We start from the raw sequence: 20,055 nt of genomic DNA on the forward strand, positions 1-20,055 counted from the left end.
AGGGAGAAATGTAAAGTATTGCACTTGGGCAAAAAAAATGAGAGGCACAAATACAAGATGGGTGACACCTGGCTTGAGAGCAGTACATGTGAAAAGGATCTAGGAGTCTTGGTTGACCACAAACTTGACATGAGCCAACAGTGTGACGCGGCAGCTAAAAAAGCCAATGCAATTCTGGGCTGCATCAATAGGAGTATAGCATCTAGATCAAGGGAAGTAATAGTGCCACTCTATTCTGCTCTGGTCAGACCTCACCTGGAGTACTGTGTCCAGTTCTGGGCACCACAGTTCAAGAAGGACACTGACAAACTGGAACGTGTCCAGAGGAGGGCAACCAAAATGGTCAAAGGCCTGGAAACGATGCCTTATGAGGAACGGCTAAGGGAGCTGGGCATGTTTAGCCTGGAGAAGAGGAGGTTAAGGGGTGACATGATAGCCATGTTCAAATATATAAAAGGATGTCACATAGAGGAGGGAGAAAGGTTGTTTTCTGCTGCTCCAGACAAGCGGACACGGAGCAATGGATCCAAACTACAAGAAAGAAGATTCCATCTAAACATTAGGAAGAACTTCCTGACAGTAAGAGCTGTTTGACAGTGGAATTTGCTGCCAAGGAGTGTGGTGGAGTCTTCTTCTTTGGAGGTCTTTAAGCAGAGGCTTGACAACCATATGTCAGGAGTGCTCTGATGGTGGAATCTTCTTTCTTGTAGTTTGGATCCATTGCTCCGTGTCCGCTTGTCTGGAGCAGCAGAAAACAACCTTTCTCCCTCCTCTATGTGACATCCTTTTATATATTTGAACATGGCTATCATGTCACCCCTTAACCTCCTCTTCTCCAGGCTAAACATGCCCAGCTCCCTTAGCCGTTCCTCATAAGGCATCGTTTCCAGGCCTTTGACCATTTTGGTTGCCCTCCTCTGGACACGTTTCAGTTTGTCAGTGTCCTTTTTGAACGGTGGTGCCCAGAACTGGACACAGTACTCCAGGTGAGGTCTGACCAGAGTAGAATAGAGTGGCACTATTACTTCCCTTGATCTAGATGCTATACTCCTATTGATGCAGCCCAGAATTGCATTGGCTTTTTTAGCTGCCGCGTCACACTGTTGGCTCATGTCGAGTTTGTGGTCAACCAAGACTCCTAGATCCTTTTCACATGTACTGCTCTCAAGCCAGGTGTCACCCATCTTGTATTTGTGCCTCTCATTTTTTTTGCCCAAGTGCAATACTTTACATTTCTCCCTGTTAAAATTCATCTTGTTGGTTTTGGCCCAGTTCTCTAATCTGTCAAGGTCGTTTTAAGACTCGCCAAAAACATTTAAATGATTTGAAAACAGATTCGTTCAGTGTGCATGCAGGCAGTTACTGGCTAATCTGTGTAGATTTATTCTGAGTGTAGAATCAGGACTTTCTTGCGTCAGAACTATTTAGAGTACCGTTCAGGCCTACCTGATCCCACATTCATCCTAGCTCAAAAATTGCTTTGTATTCTGAATCTATTAAAATTCTTAACCAATGCATCAGGGGAGATATTCTCTGCTACTTTTAGCTTGAATTGAACTGGCATTGGTCCATAAAAAATTAAAAATTATCTGAGGACGTGTGTCTGTTTTTAAAGGCTAATTATGTAACAGTGTGAAAAACATTTTGAAAGAAATGAGAAAATCCATTTCAAAACTGAACCCTGATAGCTTGCTGTAAATAAGCAAGCTTGTACTTCGTGGTTTTTAGTAGTGAATGGTTTCTTGCTCAGGTACTTTCAATCAGCTTTTACATCTAGGGCAGCTCAGATGAAGGTTGACAGCTGTAATTTCTTTTCGAGGAGAGCCAGTTTTATGTGTCACAAGTGTTCAGTACATGTTTGATAGAAGTTTATAATACTGTTGTGAAAGCCAACACCCCTGACCAGAAGGCACAGCGATTCCATAGCAGGGAAGCTGCCAAGCCTGTCATGTTGGATATTTGTATTTTCCACTTAATGTAGAGAGCAGAAATGGTTTTTTCCATGAAGTTCTTTCCAGTGACTGTGGACCTTGAAGCTATGGCTTGACTCATTTTTCCACCACAAACTCCTTGCTCGACTCTTCAGGGTTGTTCAGTCAGTGTGACCTCTCCCAGAATCAAAGAATCCATAACGCTAGCTTGAAAAAACAAATGGCTTTGTGAAATCCTGACTCTTTGTTGGTCAAAAGCCGTTGTAGACTAACACATGGAAAGTACTTTCCCCTTGAAGGACAACATCTGTGAACTCCCCTGAGACCTCCGGATATAGGGAGGTTTATTGAGGTAAATTCAATAAACATTAATAAATAAAAATTAATAATGATAACATCTGCTGCCTTTCAACTGGCCAATGCTAAATTTTCCACAGTATCAAACATATTTTTTATTGGAATGCTATTTCTAAGCTGCAAGCTGAGTTCATTGAATCATAACTAGGTTGTAAAATTATATCCTTCCTGTCTTCATTTTATTTTGAATGGCGGACTGTTGTGGAAGGTGGTCAATTCTATGCCTGCATTTCATCCAATTACCAGCTCTGCCTGCATCTTTGCCATCCTCCTCCACCACTCTCTGCCCGTCTATCGCTGCTGGCTTCATGGCAAGAGTGGAAGCAACAGCACTTCCTGTGGGTAGCCAGAGAATGGCTGCTGCGTTCAGAGCTGGTACCTCTGGGGAAGAGAACAAACTAAATTTCTCGTCTTCTGTTGTCGCTGGGCTTCATGCATTGTGGCTGAAACTTTCTAAAGTCCATGAAGAAGAAATCCTTCAGAAAATATTATTTTCTATAGATAGCTGTTTCAAAAAGCTTTTCTACAATATAGCTTCCAATTCAGGACCGGGTTCATTCTACAGCCTCCTTTAGTTTTCAACTTTCATTTAAAAGAAAAAGCAACTTTCCAGTTCTCATGATCATAGTATCTTAGAGTTGGAAGGTACCCAAGGGTCATATAGTCCAACCCCCTGCAATGAAGGTCGAGAGAATCCTGCCCAGGGTTGATGTCTGGGAGCTGGAAGAGGGTTTTTACTCAAGATGATTCCCTGTTCTCATGCCCCTGCCCTCACACAACTAGCCTTCCTCCATTTCCCCAAATTCCTGGTAAAAATAAGGATTAAAAATTCTAAATTGTGCACATACACACACAAAAATGTGACTAAGCAAAGCTTGTTAATAAACCTGTTCATGCAAACATGCCCAAATCACATAAATTGCCCTGCTTGCAAGTTTTGTTTCTCTAGTTGCTGAATTTGACACTTCATAGTCCAGTAATCCTACTCCCCAGCTATAAAACCCTCAAAGGCAGTGTGCTGTGTTAAGACTCTGGGGAATCTAACTTATTGGCGAGATACGGACTTCAGTTCCATGGCAAACAGTGCCTTTGAAGCTTGTTAATCTACAAGAACTTGCCAACTGCAAGAAAGCTCATGCCCTTTATAGCTTTCTGTGACATTCACTTTTAAAAGAGGGAGATGTCTAAGACTAACACAGAGCTTTATTACATGCCCCACTATAATAGCAGAGCTTTACTGCATCTTGTGAAATATCCACTCCGCAAACACCTTCACATCTGTGGGAAGGGGATGTTGCTGCGCAAAACATGGCTTTGAGACCCACTTTCTGCATTGTTCTTTCAGCCTGCCTTCCGTTCTAAATTCCTCCATGAAGCAGAGCAGCTCCATAGTCAAGGTTTTAAGGTATTGTCTCTCTCTCTGTGTGTGTGTGTATGAAAAGCTGAGACCTCTTGTGTTCAAGCAAACCTAAGACGTGACCATGTATGGACAGGCATGTTGTGTGTGTTGCTTTGTCGTGTATTTTTTACTGGCAATACATCCGTGCCAACCAGACCTAATTTTCTAAGAGTAAAGGGGTCATATGGCTGAAAGCAACAACAGCCATACATCCTGTAATTGTCTGCCCCATAATAATCTCATAAAATAAAACGTGTCATTGCACATTTTTCAGCCCCTGCTGCACTTCTTTGGCTGGCATTCACAGGGTAGGAAGCTTGCAATGCAATTATGTTCTGTAAGACACATATAGGTTAGTTTACCAGATGCTACCAAGAGAGAAGGGAACCAAGTTCATAGAACAGGAGACACATGCCCTTGGTAACACCCCAGTTTCATTAATATTTTGAGACCTGCTATTTCTTTTGAAAATGAGTCCAGCAGGTGAGGATGAGGTCCATGAGGAGACCAAGTTTAGAATGGTCCAAAGTCTCCTGCTTGCTGCTGGCTCTTTAAGCTCCATGCAAAGCAGAGGTCACTAGGCATAAGTTACCAAGTTTCCCCATGGTGGTCAGTGTGCAATATACTGTACTAGACAGACTTAGGTCTGGGACATCACCTTACAAGAATCTTCTTTTTTAACATGGGCATTTAAAGAGAGAAAACTGCAGTTCACATATACCTAAGTAAGTTTATTACCCCCCCCCCAGTGATGTTACTGAAAGTCAGTAGGAAGCATTTTATTTATTTTAGTCAGCCACATACAGAACTGTTAAGATAAAATCTGTTTTTTTATTAATTATATAACACAAATGTCTTTTTATTGCTTTGCAGCTTTATGCTACAGAAGCAACTTCTCGGTGGCTCAATGCCAACGGCATTCCCGTGTCTCCAGTCGCGTGGCCATCGCAGGAAAACATGGACCCCACACTCCTTCCAATCCAACAGTAAGACTTTCAGCAAATTTGCAGTAAGGGGAGTGGAAATCTGAGAAAATAATCTTGGGCTTCTGGACATGTTATTTTGGGGCCTGCTGTCCCACTTTCCGCTGGGAAATTGATCTTCCCTCTGTTGTCTGACAGTAGTCCAGCTGGCTCACTGGCCCACCCAGCCCAGGGTTCAACTGCTGTGAACTGCATAAACATGGAAAAGCAAGTTTTTGTGACATCACAACTCTTCTTCCTCACAGCTTGTAGTTTCCCGGTTCATGGAAGACAAGTGTTAGTTTTGAGTGATGTGATGTTATTAGCACAAGTGAGCAAGCTGGAATATAGCCTGGCTGTAATTCATTTGTCACATCAGGAAAATCTATTTTATCCACTGCACATAGATGACAGAGGAGCACTGTTTCCAGACGAATGTATTACAGCCAGCCATTGTGTGGGGTCCTGTGTAGTTGAAAGCCAAAAAAGATTAAGATGGAGAGAGCGGGATCAGGACCTGGAGGAACCCTGAACGCCTTCAGCTCCTGTTGGCTTTGCAGGCATATGAACTTCATCCTGATCATATGGATTAGTTTAGTTTAAGCTGCTGCTGAGCTGGTAGTGGCTGCAGAAGCACAATCCTGTGCGGAGCTGAATATGGTCCAGAAGACTCCATGCATCTTTCGTATATTCCACCCACTGCTGTGCTTGTGTCTCACACTGTTTGCTTTTAAGTTTGAACATCTTCATCGGAATGGTAGGCAGGTAGCTTCAAGGTGCTCTCATGCCTTTGGACCAAGCTTTAGAGATGTAAAATACCTACACAGTACAAAGTTTTGTGCTGATGGAATATTGGAGGGGGGCGGTGGAAATACCTTATTTTGCTTTGCTGGACTTTGTTATCTTTTATTTTTACACATCTTGTGCCTTTCATTTCAGGCTCATAAAAGATGGGAGCATAGACTTGGTAATTAACCTTCCCAATAACAACACAAAGTTTGTCCATGACAATTACGTGATCCGCAGGACAGCTGTTGACAGTGGTCTCTCTCTCCTCACTAATTTGCAGGTATATTGCTCACCATTTCCCACAATCAGGTTGATGTTTTTTAGCATGACTGGGGTTAAGGCCCATTTTAAAGCCCTAATTAATGTTTGAAAGCCAACTATTTTAAGCTTCATCCAGCTCACTGATTTAAGACATTTCCTGTCATCTGTGTTGTACTTCATAGGCAGTGCCTCTTTCTTGTGTCTCTGTTGCAGTTCTAAGGCCAATTCTTTAATGAAAGCAGAGTTGCTGGTTTTCAGCAAATCCATATACATAAAAGCTAGTGCAGTCCAGAGGTTAGTAGTTCAGATCTAATCTCTTTGGTAATCTCGCTAGCTAGCTTTAGGCAAAAGCCTCTGTTCCTGAAACTCAGCCTGCTATATGCGGGGCTGTTGTGAAGATTAGAACAAGACAACGTTCTGGGAGGCGGTGGCAGAAGTAGCAGCAACAGCTGGAGCAGAGAGCAGGAAGCTTCCTCCCTTGCCTGACTTCCTCCTCTGTTGCTCTGGTGTTCTCCTGAGCTCCTTTGGGGAACTACATTTGCCATGCTGGGATTTTAATTTTAATCTGAGCTGGAGAAGATCTTTTGGGCTTGTAAAGCTCCCCTCTCGCTCCCTCCTCCCTGCCTCTCGCTCCCCTGCAGCCGCTCATACTGCAGAAACGGCCCCTAAAAGCATGTGAATTTTCACGAGGATCTTCTTAGATTTATTTTTATTTGGCAAACTGCTGCAGAAATGTAGAGAACCAAATTTAAGATTAGTAAATAAGATGCTGAGAGCACCGAAAGTGACCTCTGCCTTTCATACCCATTACCAGCCCTGCTGGTAAGGATGATTCTTTGAGCCAAGCAGCAGTGAATGGAGGTATTTTGGGAGCTCCCCCATTATGCAAGCCTGTCCCTCATGAGTGGTTGGTTTTCATAACACGTGAACTAAAATATGATTAAATATGATAGGAGTGGGGAATTGAGAAATACAGTAGTTTTGGAAGGTGAGAATGCAGGATGTAAATACCCAAAATATATAAATATACGTGGTTTGTATTGTATAGTTCCATTTGCTGCCCTATGATGTGTACTCTCCCTTATTTGCCCAACTGAACCTTTTCAGAAGCAGGAATTTGTCTTGTATGGACTTGATTTAACCGAGCCGAGCCCTTAACATGTGTTGCTTGCAAATCACTACAGCAAAATAAGCCCCCCCCAGCTCACCCTTGGTGATTGGACTGCAAATCTCTATAAGAAGTGTGTTTTTGAATCAGCAATAAAAAAAAGTTATTAAATGATGTTTTTAAAATGGATAAAGGTAAAGGTAAAGGTACCCCTGCCCGTACGGGCCAGTCTTGACAGACTCTAGGGTTGTGTGCCCATCTCACTCAAGAGGCCGGGGGCCAGCACTGTCCGGAGACACTTCCAGGTCACGTGGCCAGCGTGACATCGCTGCTCTGGCGAGCCAGAGCCACACACGGAAACGCCGTTTACCTTCCCGCTAGTAAGCGGTCCCTATTTATCTACTTGCACCCGGGAGTGCTTTCGAACTGCTAGGTTGGCAGGCGCTGCGACCGAACAACGGGAGCGCACCCCGCCACGGGGATTCGAACCGCCGACCTTTCGATCGGCAAGCCCTAGGCGCTGAGGCTTTTACCCACAGCGCCACCCGCGTCCCTGCATAAAAGAACCTGTAGATGAGGCCTAAAGGTAAAGGGACCCCTGACAATTAGGTCCAGTCGTGACCGACTCTGGGGTTGAGGCGCTCATCTCGCTTTACTGGCTGAGGGAGCCGGCATACAGCTTCCGGGTCATGTGGCCAGCATGACTAAGCTGCTTCTGGCGAACCAGAGCAGCGCACAAAAATGCCATTTACCTTCCCGCCGGAGCGGTACCTATTTATCTACTTGCACTTTGATGTGCTTTCGAACTGCTAGGTTGGCAGGAGTGCTAGATGAGGCCTAGATGTAGCCTAATTCTCAGCAGCCTGCTTTGTTAAATTAATCCTTTAAAAATAGTTTGTAAACATGTAAGCAGCACCTTGATTTTTCTGGTTTCAGGTGGCAAAGCTCTTCACCGAAGCTCTCAAATACTCTGGAAAACTCGACTCTAAAAGCCTCTTCCACTACAGACAGTTCAATGCCAACACAGCAGCGTAGAAGAACATCCCTCACTGATACTGAAAGGAGGAATGACATTCCCGACTGATGACATCTGCCCAGTTCTGTAGATAATGACCCCAATGAATGCCTGTGTGTCAAAGATTTGTCTTCTACTTTGGAGACACTTTTGTACCCACATATTCTAAATGCTGAATATTTGTAAAGGTTGTACCCTTGGACTGTGTTCCTCTGAAGGCTTCCTTAGATATATCCCATTGAATAGAGTGGGACTTACTTCTAAGTACATTTGCATTGTGTTTGGGTGGTAAGCTGAAATCCCAAAGAATTCTGAAATTGATTAACATGTTAAAGTATGAAATCAGTGTCTGGTTTTAATTTTTGGTGTTGCATCTGAGCATCTCCAAGTTCATTTATGTTACAGATGGTAACTTTCTAGGAACAAGAGATTATGCATATGATGGAATGATTTCCCGGAAAAGGCCATAAAAATATGAAATGTCATGAGATATAGCAGCATTACATATGTTTTAACCAACAACTGATTTGCATTTTTCCGCCTCATAGGTTGCTGGGAAATATTGGTTCCTTCTAAAGAGAATAATAAAACGGTGATTTCTTGGGCTTTTCTTGAAGACTCGTTCTCTGCTCTACCTTCAATAGCCAGGGAGACATTCAGAAAATTCGTATAGGCTAGTAAAAACCCTCCATTTAACTGTCATGTAGTCTTAATCTATTTCCTTCCCACCACAGCTCTTTCTGCAGAATTTCCTGCCTTCTCCTTGGCAGTAATCAGCCTTCTCCTGCTTGATTTACCTCAGCAATACTGCAATCACTTGCTACTGAATATGATGAATGTGACAGGAACTCTTTCAAGTAAAGAGAACAGCAATTCACAGCTTTTCAGTGACAGCAGATGACAGTAATAATGCTGCTTCTTTTTGTTTGTTCTTAAGCCTCAATTGGCCTACTGTCTTCCTCTGCACTTCGGGGGGTGGGGGGGCAGTTCTCAGCCTGCCTTGTCATGTGATGCAGGAATGCCTCCCCGAGTTGCTCTTATGATGGCAAAAGATTTGTGGGGGGAAGGTTTTACCCCAGGACACCCTCACAATAACCCTGTGTTACCGTATTTTTCGCTCTATAAGACGCACCAGACCACAAGATGCACCTAGTTTTTGGAGGAGAAATACAAGAAAAAGAATATACTGAATCCCAGAAGCCAGAACAGCAAGAGGGATCGCTGCGCAGTGAAAGCAGGAATCCCTCTTGCTGTTCTGGCTTCTGGGATAGCTGCGCAGCCTGCATTCGCTCCATAAGACCCACACACATTTCCCCTTACTTTTTAGGAGGGAAAAAGTGAGTCTGATAGAGCAAAAAATACGGTATGTCAGGGCTCAGGGAGAAAGTCTCCTTTGAAGACTTGCAAAGATGTGGGAGGACCGTCGCTGACTGATACAGTGCCAGGTTTTTCACACAGAAGGTCCCATTACACCAACAAACAGGTGTTGTATTGTTACTTGTGCTGCAAAAATGTGTAGAGGCCACAGTACAGAACAACGGGACACGGAAAGATCAGCCACATCTAGCAGAACGTCTGGCAGAGGTTTTCCCTTAGCAAAGTGCTATTCAGTATCTGTCAGTGGGACCATGCATATTTATTCCAATTCTGCTTCCTTCCCCACCCCTTTCATCTCTTTATTGGCCCTTACTCCTCCTGCACTGATAAGGAGTGGCACAAATAGGCCAAGAGCATTGCCTGTGTAACTGCTACCTGTTGTTACTGCAATCCTATAAGGACTTGAGAGCAGGCCCTGGTCAACTGACGCCTTATTCACACTGTGGCAATAAACTTACATCTGGGCTATAGCATTTCAGACTGCGTCCTGCACCATACAAATAAATATTCTTCCATAGGAAACTAGCAGGTGAGGGATCTTCTAGAACCCTTCTCCCTGGTATGTTACATTTTCTGTTCTGCTTTTTTGCACACACAAAACTTCATGTGCAATGATTCCTTCAGAGTGGAAGCTGCCTCCAGACTTGTCAATGTTTTGCAGGAGGAATTATTGAAGTGCACACCAGAATTTTAGGCCTGCACAATTAAAGCGGATTCAAGTAGATTAATGCTCTTTTGCCCTAGTACAACAAACCCACTTAAAAAACAACACTTTTTGTTTGTCTGAAAAGTGATGAGGATATGCAGTGATAAGTGGGGGATGAACAAATTGATTTTGTGGAAACACCACACAACTAAATTAAGATGAATGCTAATTATCATAAAAATGGCCCAGAAATAAATCAGAATGAGTTTTCAATAAAGACTGAATGTAAGATACCGCGTAAACTTCCTGCAAGCAAATATGGATGAATGCTGAATAAGCAGGTCCAGTAGAGGAGCCCACAGTAAACAAAGGATTGGGCTATAAATGTGTGCAGTGCCAGTTGAACCAGGAAATTCTTCCTACATCTCTAAATTCTTACACAAAAAACTTAGACATTGCCCTGTGATTTCCACAATTAATGTATAGGGGACTTTACAGTCCCTTTAATATACCTTTTGCATGTGTCACATACCTCAAACTTAAACCGAGATGTTTTCCTGGTGTTCATTCTGCTTGTGCCAGCTCCCTTCCTGCACAGGAAGGAAAAGAATGGGGAGCCCTACTCTGACTTGAATGTTCATTTACCTCAACAGCTGCAGGTACTTGAACCACACTTTCTGCAGCGTCCATAGCCTCTCATACAATGGAGGAGGAAATTAGCTGAGAAACAAACCAGGATTGAATGCATGCTAAATGCTAGTTAATTGCATGCCAGTATTTCCATTTTGCAGCGAGTGCCAAGCTTCCCGCAGGCACAGGTGCTATCAATGCACCATCCGTCTGCAATCACCCCTTTAATTACATGCTGCACCAAAGGCCTCTCAAATGGCAAAGATCTTCTTGCTCACGGTGACCATCGCTCTGCTTTTTGTTCTGACTAAACAAAAAAGGTTTGTTCCCTCCCTCGCCCTGCTGTGCCCAGTTCCTTATGCCAAATGATACAATACACTTTTGCAAAAATGCTCACTTCTGTTTTGATATGTATCCTGGATACTGAGACAGAGAACAATCTTTCCTGCCCTTTCTTCCTGGGCATGCAAGCTCTGATTGTATCTGCATCCCAGGGCCCTCTTATCCAGGAGGAAGGGTATAACCGTAAAGCATTATGGGAGAAGGCTTCAAGTGCTTGCAGCTGCTGTTGGGATCAATGCAGTTTTTTTTTTTAAAAAAAAGTCTTTGCCTGCTGTGAAACAATTTTGACTTCTAAATTTTCAGTCTTTATTATTCTGCATCAGAAAGTTGATGTAGAAAATATAAGCAGCGGCCATTTGCTAATTTATAAAGAGCCAAGTCAACTGTTTGTTTTAATGAAGGTTGAGGACCAAAAAAGGGGATGAGGAGGCAGTAAAGAATAGAAGTTTTATCACTGCACAAGCTAGGAAGCATGAGTCTCTTATCATAAGCACAGGCTGGTTTCCGGTACCCAGTTTCCGGTATCAAACGGTGTTCTGCAGGAGGCTTTTGTCAGTATATGGAAACATCACCGCTGCAGACAGCCAGATTGTTGACATCATATGATACGGCTATCTGTGGGAAAGAAGAATTTCCCAGGACGTTCACAGGCTGGATAAGTCTTTGTGAAGAGTGTAATTTGAAACCTTCCATTTGCACATGTTCAGGAAGTTTGTCAGATCTGCTAGAAGAACTGAACTGAAAGGATGTGTTTTTCTGTAGTGCTGTAATGTCAGAAATAAACACCATGTAAATAGATTTCTGACTTATTTTCTTTCCCCTGCGGAAGCAGGAGGAGCAGGGGTTGTGCACTTTACTCACGCTTGGGAAAATGTCGCCCATCAAAATCTCCCTGGTCTGTCTGGATGTCAGCCAGAGGAGGTTACCGGTAAGCAAGCTCTGAGGACAGTGAGAGGGGACAGCCTCTGTGGAGGGGGCTTGCAAACCGACAGCTTTTACTACTTGAGACCTAGTTCTCACTGGGGTGCTGGGCCTGTTTCTGGGCTCCTGGCCTCAGACTGCAGGCAGAATCTCATGACTGAATGCTCCATCTTGTTAACGCCACTTCCCTCTATGTCAAAAATCAGCATGCTGGGGAGAAAAGTTCTTTTCTAAGCTTCTTCCCAACATTCTAATTTTCTGGGTGACCTCAGAGTCCTGCATCCAACAGCCTAGTGCTGACAGAAAGTTCTGCCCTTCACCCATATCTGTCCTGACTCTGATTCCTAGTGTATTTGTTGACATTTTACAAACTGATAAAAACCTGGGTTGTGCCTCGAGACAGAGCAGTAAATGGTGCTGTAGAGGGCCCACCACTTAATACCACCAATTAATAATGTGGCGGATCCACTCCTCTAACTGCCCACTATTAAATTTAGTGCACCCATAGCTGTCAACTGTCCCTTATTTGGCGGGAAACTCCCTTATCCCAGCGTCGTGTCCCGCTGCTGTCCCGTAAATTTCCTGGGTTTCAAAGGAAGCAGCTCCTCTTCCTCCCTCCCTGAGTCCGGCTCAGCCTCTCAGACCCTTCTCCTCGCCGCTGCCAGTGGCAGCAACAACTACACCCGCGCGTGCTGCTCCGCAGCATCCGTTCCCCCCCCCCAAGCCTGGGCCCGCCGGGCAATGGCCCCCCTTGGTCCAAGCCCCCTTGTCTTCCTCCTCTTCCTCTTCATCGCCTCCTTTCTCCAGTGGCAACAGAGGTGGCAGCAGCAGCAAAAGCGCCGCCGCCCCCCGGCCCAAACATATCACTCCGTCGATTTCCAGGATCCTCGAGTCCCTTCGCGTCAGGGAATGGCAGCAGCTCAGGGTAAATCCCCCCCCCTCCTCTCCGAGAGGAACAAACCGAACCTGCCCTGAGTGCGCGGGGGGGTTGCAATCTCCACCTTCCGCTCCCTTCTCCTCCCTCCCATCTAACGCAGCCGCATAAGCCTTTCCCGCCGCCTCTGCACACCCAGGGCGCTGTCACTTTCAAAGAAAAACCCAACAGTCCGCGCATCGTGGTTGCGGGGCGGGCGAAAGGCAACTGAGGCGGGAGGAGCAGCAGTCTCCACCCCGCTGGGGAGGGAGGGGGTTAGCAGCAGCAGCCCAATGTCCTCCCTGCCCTCTCGCCTCGCCTCTCCCGGCGGGGCTGCAGCTGCCCTCAGCTCGCGGCGGAGCTGGAGAGACTGTCCCCTTCCTCTCTCCCTCCCTAGGAAGTGTGGTGGGGAGAGATGAGCGAGCACGGAAGAAGCGAGAGGCAGAGGGCACGGCGAAAGGAAGGCTTGCGGGGAATGAGGGGAGCTGGGCAGCCCCACTTCATGCTGGTCACAACATGGGAACCACCGCTTGAGCTTCGTTTGGCTGCTGGTTGTCTAAAATCCCTTATTTTGGCTGCTGATCCCTTATTTTCGAGGCTACTGGCCCCTTATTTTCAAATCTAAGTTGACAGCTATGAGTGCACCCACCTCACGGCACACCAATTCCACAAATTTCTACAATTTACCACAGATTATCTAGTGGGAGGTCTTGTGTGAGGGAAAACGTAATGATTTAGAGTCTGTATCAGGGACTGGGCAGAGGAGGAATGGTGGAGACAGTATAGATTTACAACAGTGGTTTGCGGGAGGTCACAGCTGAGAGGCAGATGAGGGGGAAAGTTGGAAAATAGCACCATTATCCAAGAGGCTGGGTTCTAGAGCCTCTCTCTGTAAAGATTGAAAATAAAATAAAATAACAATCATAATAATAATAAGAAGTAGTTTAAAAACGATGGTATGAAACTTTTCCTTGTTTTTTTACGTTCCTGGACAACCAGCCAGGAGCTGCTGATAGCATCCTGACACTCTGGAGTTGTTGAACAAACGGAGAAGTTTATTGAACAAAATAGGTTTATGAAACAAAGTGGGTCAGGAAATATGTTCTTTCAGGTAGAAGTTAACTTGTTTACTCTAACTAACTTTAAGATGTCTCAGGATTAAACGCAATACTTTATTGAACTTCAGTTACTAAAAGTCGGGTGTTACACTTCAAGTGGTAAATATTCAGGTTTCTAGGATAGTAAAATCTTCGGCTCCATTTTTGTCCTTCACAGCTTAATTGTTTGGTTTGTGAGCGAGGGGCACTCAGTTATCCACTCTTTTAACAGTCCCACAGCTGAGGGATTCCCAATGGTGCAACAGACCCGGGGATCCCCTCCCCCCTTGTCCCCTCTCCCTCCTGGCTAGACTGGCCCAGGGAGCCTGGATTCCCACAAGATCCTCCTCTCCCGGTTCAGTCACAGCCCTCCCACAACACTCCTTTCCCAGACCCTCAACCCGGTCTCCCGATCCAAGCTGTGAGGCTCTGTGCTCTCGCTGTGGAGAGTCTCCTCAGTGTGGAAGTCTGACTTCACTCAGAACCAGTTCTCCCTATCTCCCATCTCAAATCCAGCCCTAGCCCTCTTCTCCAACCCAGCCCTGCCTCCCATCTTAAATCCAGCCCTATCTAACTCATTCCCTCAGAAACGGCTCCTTTTATTCAGCAAGAGGCTCCAGCCCTTCAGAGGAACCGCATCCACAGACTCTAGTCTGACTCTGCTGTCCCTCACAGGTGCCTGCCCTTCGCCCAAGGTAAAGAGTACCAAGACGTGTAAAGTTATTGTAGCACCTAAGGAAGAAAACCCCACAAGCATTTCTTCCCCGGCCCGACGGTGAAATCATCAGCATCAAATAACGGACAATGTGTTGTCCCCTGGTGACACTCCTCAGCATCAGCCTGAAACGGCTGCTTTGTGGTCATCCCTACTTGAACTGGGGTTTCCTTTATTTACATCCAGAATTTCAACATGCATCTGCCAAAGCCAAAAGGGAGCCAGTGTTTTCTTGATTGGATCCATTCTGTTTACACAGTCAGACATTGTAGGCTACAAATGCATGGATTTTGCCTCCCTATAGCTGGACTTGAATCACAGCCAGAAACATAGTGCCAACAGAGATGAGTGAGAGAGAAAGGGGGGGGGGGATAGCACTTCAGTTAAGAGGTAATAAAGACTGAAGCCTCAATAGAATGGAGAGTGGCAATTAGACTAACATGTGTCCAGGAATTCACTTGTAAATGATTGCATGGCAGTCTTGTTTAACCCACCTAGCTCCTCTGATGCACCATGGTTAAGATATATTCATGCCAAGTAGAGTCATCTTTAAAAGAAAACAGCATTTATCATTAACTACGGAGAAAGAGCCAACAAATTGAGAAAAGTTATTGAATAGAGTCTATTAAAATAATAGATACGTCTTCCATTGTCAAATAGTCCATAATGAAATTTTGTCTTATAAGTACTTCGGGTTAATTGTTTCCACACTAATTTTGGTGCTTTTAGACTGCTTGAGATGAGGAGGAATTTCTTTTCCTTGGTATTGCAATCTTCTTACATAAAATAAGTAGTAGCATTATGTTGCCTGATAGAGGAAATTCATTGCCTGACCCTTGAAGAATTTTTTCAATGGTGAGAGGTGCTGATGTAATATGTAGTCCTCAACCATCTTAATTAATGGAACAAAAAACCTTTACTTCAGTGAAATAACAAATTCAACAAATCATGCACAGAGACTTTAAAATACAACATTGAAAGTCCAACTAACAGTACTATCCTAGCCATGTCTACTCAGAAGTCAGTCCTATTGAATTACTCCTAGGCAAGTGTGGTTAGGAATTCATCCTAACTTAGTCAGTTGCATTTTACTTGCCAGAATAATGCCAGGATCAGCCAAGGGTGGATATTGAGCTGCCACGGGATCACCGCCCGCCCACCCATTCAGCCATGTAGTCATGAGCCCAGGGGGTGGTACCATTTTAAGGAAAGTAAAAAATTGGCTAATTCTTCATGAGTCAGCAGAGATTACTCATTCCCCACAATACAGCTGCATGCATCTTGTGACTGTCTTATCAATGTTACCAGGAAGAACTAGCATGTACCGTAAATATGGGGGGCTCAGGTTACAGCCTTTGGTGTGGTGGGACAGTAGTGAAACAGTCTGAAGGAGAATAATTGGAACTGTTGAAAAGACTAAAGCATAGGTGCCAGCTCCCAAGGGCCCTGGGTGCCTGAGCACCCACAAAATTCCCCATGAAGTGGCCGGGCACCCACACATTTTGGTGCCAGGGTCATGTGCACTGTATGGCACCAACAGCCACAGGGCCAAGATGGCACTCCTGGACTGAAGACTTTGTGAAGAACTGCAGGACTGAAGCAATTGATAGCCATGTTCAAATATATAAAAGGATGTCATATAGAGGAGGGAGAAAGGTTGTTTTCTGCTGCTCCAGAGAAGCGGACACGGAGCAATGGATCCAAACTACAAGAAAGAAGATTCCACCTAAACATTAGGAAGAACTTCCTGACAGTAAGAGCTGTTTGACAGTGGGATTTGCTGCCAAGGAGTGTGGTGGAGTCTCCTTCTTTGGAGGTCTTTAAGCAGAGGCTTGACAACCATATGTCAGGAGTGCTCTGATGGTGTTTCCTGCTTGGCAGGGGGTTGGACTCGATGGCCCTTGTGGTCTATTCCAACTCTATGATTCTATGATCTTAGCACATGGCTATGGACTTTAACACAGCAAGGACTTTGAAGCAAATAACCTGCTCTGAGTACAGAGAAAGAGAGGAGACTACTCGTAACATCTGTAAAGTGTGTGTGTATAATGACGTATGTTGGAGTTGGCCTAGTAAATACAACTCTGCTGAATGGCTGTTTCGTGTGGTGAGCTTAATTGCCTGCCTGAGCTTCTGTGGCACCCAACATCCAACAGACCATTCTCATGCCTATTTGTTGAGTAAAAGAGTTCACCTGAGCTGGAAGCTGTGCTTACAACCTGGGACTGCAGTTTCCTTTCTGCACACTACACAGCCCGACAGAGCAAGCGTTCCTTGAAATGTGCTCTAAGTAGCTTCTCAGATAAGGGCTCCATCACAATAATTGTTTAGCACTGCGGGTCCTAAACAGGGCCCACAAACCTCACTGCGTGTCTATGAAGAATCCAAGGAGCAGGGACTGTGAATGGCAGACGCAGTGGCTGCTCCGAGGTCTGTCCACCAGGTGGGCAGGATGGACCAGAAGTGAAGGGTGGCAGGAGGCAATTGAAAGGAGTGGAGAGGACTAGAAGCGTGAAAGGCAGAGCAGGAAGGGAACAAATACAAACAAATAAAAGAAGCAATAAAAATACAGTTTCAAATCAGCCAGCATAGCGAGTTACCATCACTACAAAATCTTCAGCTGGAACACCAGCCAGAATTCACTAAAATGCATCAATTACAGCAGAAATTCATTTAATCACACAATTAAGCTGCTAAACTGCCCATAGGGTTTTAGATAAAAAGAATCCATGGAGGGATCAAGATGTAATATCCTGCCGTGTGAAATTACTAGATTAGACCTAGAGCAAATTTTCTATTTTGGGAATCTCAAAACAAAAATGCTTTTTAGATAAAAGAATAAAGACACTCCCCCCAAAAAGAAATGAAAAAGAAAAGAAAAAAGAAATCTGTGAGTGAATTCAGGAAGCTAATACCAAGCATACAATAAAATTATTATTATTATTATTATTATTATTATTACTGTTATCCTCTGCTCTGTCATGGAGATGTTATGGAGATGCGAGCTCTGGGCCTAGTGTAGTGTCCTCAAGGTATGACTGGTTTGCAGGCATATAGGAGTGTGTGCTCCTCTCTCCGCCATCCTCTCAACCCTATTTTAGCTGTTCCACCGCTGCACCCAGCAGCAGAGGAAGTAGATCCCTGGAGTATCGCCCAGCCAAACAAGAGTTTCTGCCAAATCAAAGCATTGTGCCTTAAGATGACCAAACTCTCTCTCTCTCTCTCTCTCTCTCTCTCTCTCTCTCTCTCACACACACACACACACACACACAGAGAGAGACACACACACCCAGCAGCAGCAGCAAAAAAGGAAAAAAGATAGTGTAGAAAGCTGATCACAGCACAAATATTGCCACTGCCAGTAATACCATATTTTTGAACTGCTGTAACGCTATTCATAACCTATTTAACCTACACCTTGTGTTATATTTCCTCTACCCCTAGCAGATGAATGTATTTTTATATATGTACAAAAAATACACTACACACTGGCTTTATTTTTAAGCACATATGAAGAGAAATAAACCGTACAGTTCCTTACTATTCCATGAATACTTATTATTTCTTTTCCAAAATGAGACTGAGTTTCCTTTTCTCTGAATTCTTTTTTAAATATAATGTTCAAGCTGTTCAGAAAACTACTACTATATGTGTGTTATGGGGCAAGTGGGGGTAGAAACAAACAAAACATTTGGAAATTCAAATGTATCTCTGAGGCATTCAGGCTAAAGCATCAACAATACATAGATTTTCTTTTTCTATTTTTGCCTTCAAGAACAGGGTTTGCATATAGTATAGATTCTTTGCAGGGCTTGGACTAGATGCCCCTTGTTCCCTTCCAGCTCTACAATTCTGTGAGCAAGCTATGCCTCAAAAGGTGGCCTATAGAAAAAATTATTGATAATTAAACACCCAAAGCCATGTTTACACTTCTGTGGTATAGTGATCTATGCTTTTTGCCAAGAACAACTGAATTTGAAACTGCTTTGGTAGTCACAGGCAAGACTCAGGAGCAAGCAGTTACACACAATGAGGTAACCCTGAGTGGTGCTTGAAGACATACACAAAGCCTGCAAGCACAGAGAAAACTCAGGAAACCCAATAGCTTAATTTTGGGGTGCAAAGCCTGAATGTAAAGTGCAAACTGTTTTGATTTTTTGGTTTTGGTTGCAGTAACTTTAATAAACATTGCCTAGTGATGAGCTATAAGAGTAATTAAAAACATGAGACAAACCACAGTAATTGTTTTTTCTGCCTCCTAACACCCCGCCCCCAGTTTATAAATCAAAATCAAACTTTAAACATAGTTTGCTCCTTCTGATGAAGTTGCTTGGGTTGGCTGCTACAGAGGATTTTCATAGTCAAAGATAAGGGCCTGAAGCAGATAGGTCTCTCTCCCGCAGCTTGTGCAAAGAGGCCTGCGGATCTGGGTCTCACTTCATGCCACGTGGGGAGGGGGAAGGCAGGACTCTCTCCTGGTCTTTGGGGCTTCTGGGGAGGGGGCGTCGGCTCATGGGGCAAAATGCCCTTCCTTTTCTCTGTGCCATTGTAGCACCCTGCTTGTGGTTAACGCTTAGCTGGAATGAAATATTCAACGCAGCAATAGAGAAATTAAAATAATAATTTATTTGTCAGACTTGGAAACCCCCATAAATATATTTTGACAAAGTGGGGGGAGGTAGCGCTCTTCCATATTTTACCTCCAAATTCTAATGATTTCAATGTGAAAAAGACAACCCAAAACCTGAGAAACTATTTTATATTTTTCTTTGAGCAGAGTTTAGGCACCTTTGCTGAGGAGGGATCAGAGTGGTGATGTGAGAGTCAATAACCTCTTTCTGCAGCTAGGGATGTCAGAGAATTCAGACAAAAATGGAAACAGAAGTGGAAATCCCTTTTAACAGAAATTAAATGATTTGAAGAAGGAAATTAATAGCAGCAAACTGAAGGCATGATTAAAAACGTTCATATTTTTTTAAAGTAGTTGCAAGCTAATGTAAATGCAGATAATATAGAGAAAACAATTTGATGGAATCTAATAACAATTAGAAGCAAACAATACATGACTATTTTTATCCAAAGCAAAATAATATGAACACAAACAGTGTATATTTGCCAGATATCAAGAATATCCATTTGTGATGTTCCCTTTTGATTTATATATACAACATTTGGTTTACTGTTTGTTGAGACCACAGAGGAAGACCAAGGTCAAAAGGCTTTGCGATAGTTTGGTTGGCTGAATTTGTTTTGTTTGTTGGCATTTTGGGGCTCTATGATATCTTATGAGATTTCTTCAGTTTGTTGATATTTTAATGCAACAGAAATAAGTCCAGCTGTGTTTTTTCCAGTCCACAAATGGTTTGTAATTGATTACTTCCCTCTTTGTTTTTTAACTGTGTTTCCTTTGCATTGAAGCAAATGGTGTGGAAACAATTATGTTTAATACTACTGTTACAAATATTTATAGTAATTTCATTATTTGTCCCCTGCTCCTCTGACTGGGGTGCACTTGTCTTTAATTGTGTTAAATTCCTAACTTACATGACTTACGTAAATAATTTTGTATATTATTATTATTATTATTATTAT

The 20,055-nt window shown here is 43.8% G+C and overlaps 1 protein-coding gene across 3 annotated transcripts in view; it reads left to right on the top strand.

Annotated features, from left to right (window-relative positions):
- The window catches only part of CPS1 (carbamoyl-phosphate synthase 1), a 196,170-nt gene extending 187,738 nt beyond the window's left edge, over nucleotides 1-8,432 (top strand). For all 3 annotated transcript variants that reach the window (XM_083399727.1, XM_083399725.1, XM_083399726.1), the window contains 4 exons: nucleotides 3,634-3,693; nucleotides 4,561-4,673; nucleotides 5,589-5,718; nucleotides 7,744-8,432. In XM_083399727.1, coding sequence (XP_083255853.1) covers nucleotides 3,634-3,693; nucleotides 4,561-4,673; nucleotides 5,589-5,718; nucleotides 7,744-7,842 — 402 coding nt within the window. In that variant the 3' untranslated portion in view covers nucleotides 7,843-8,432. The remainder of the gene's footprint in view (nucleotides 1-3,633; nucleotides 3,694-4,560; nucleotides 4,674-5,588; nucleotides 5,719-7,743) is intronic.
- The last annotated feature ends 11,623 nt before the right edge of the window (nucleotides 8,433-20,055 follow it).

This window comes from Podarcis tiliguerta, assembly GCF_965153285.1.
Source record: "Podarcis tiliguerta genome assembly, chromosome: 1".
Classification (NCBI taxonomy): domain Eukaryota; kingdom Metazoa; phylum Chordata; class Lepidosauria; order Squamata; family Lacertidae; genus Podarcis; species Podarcis tiliguerta.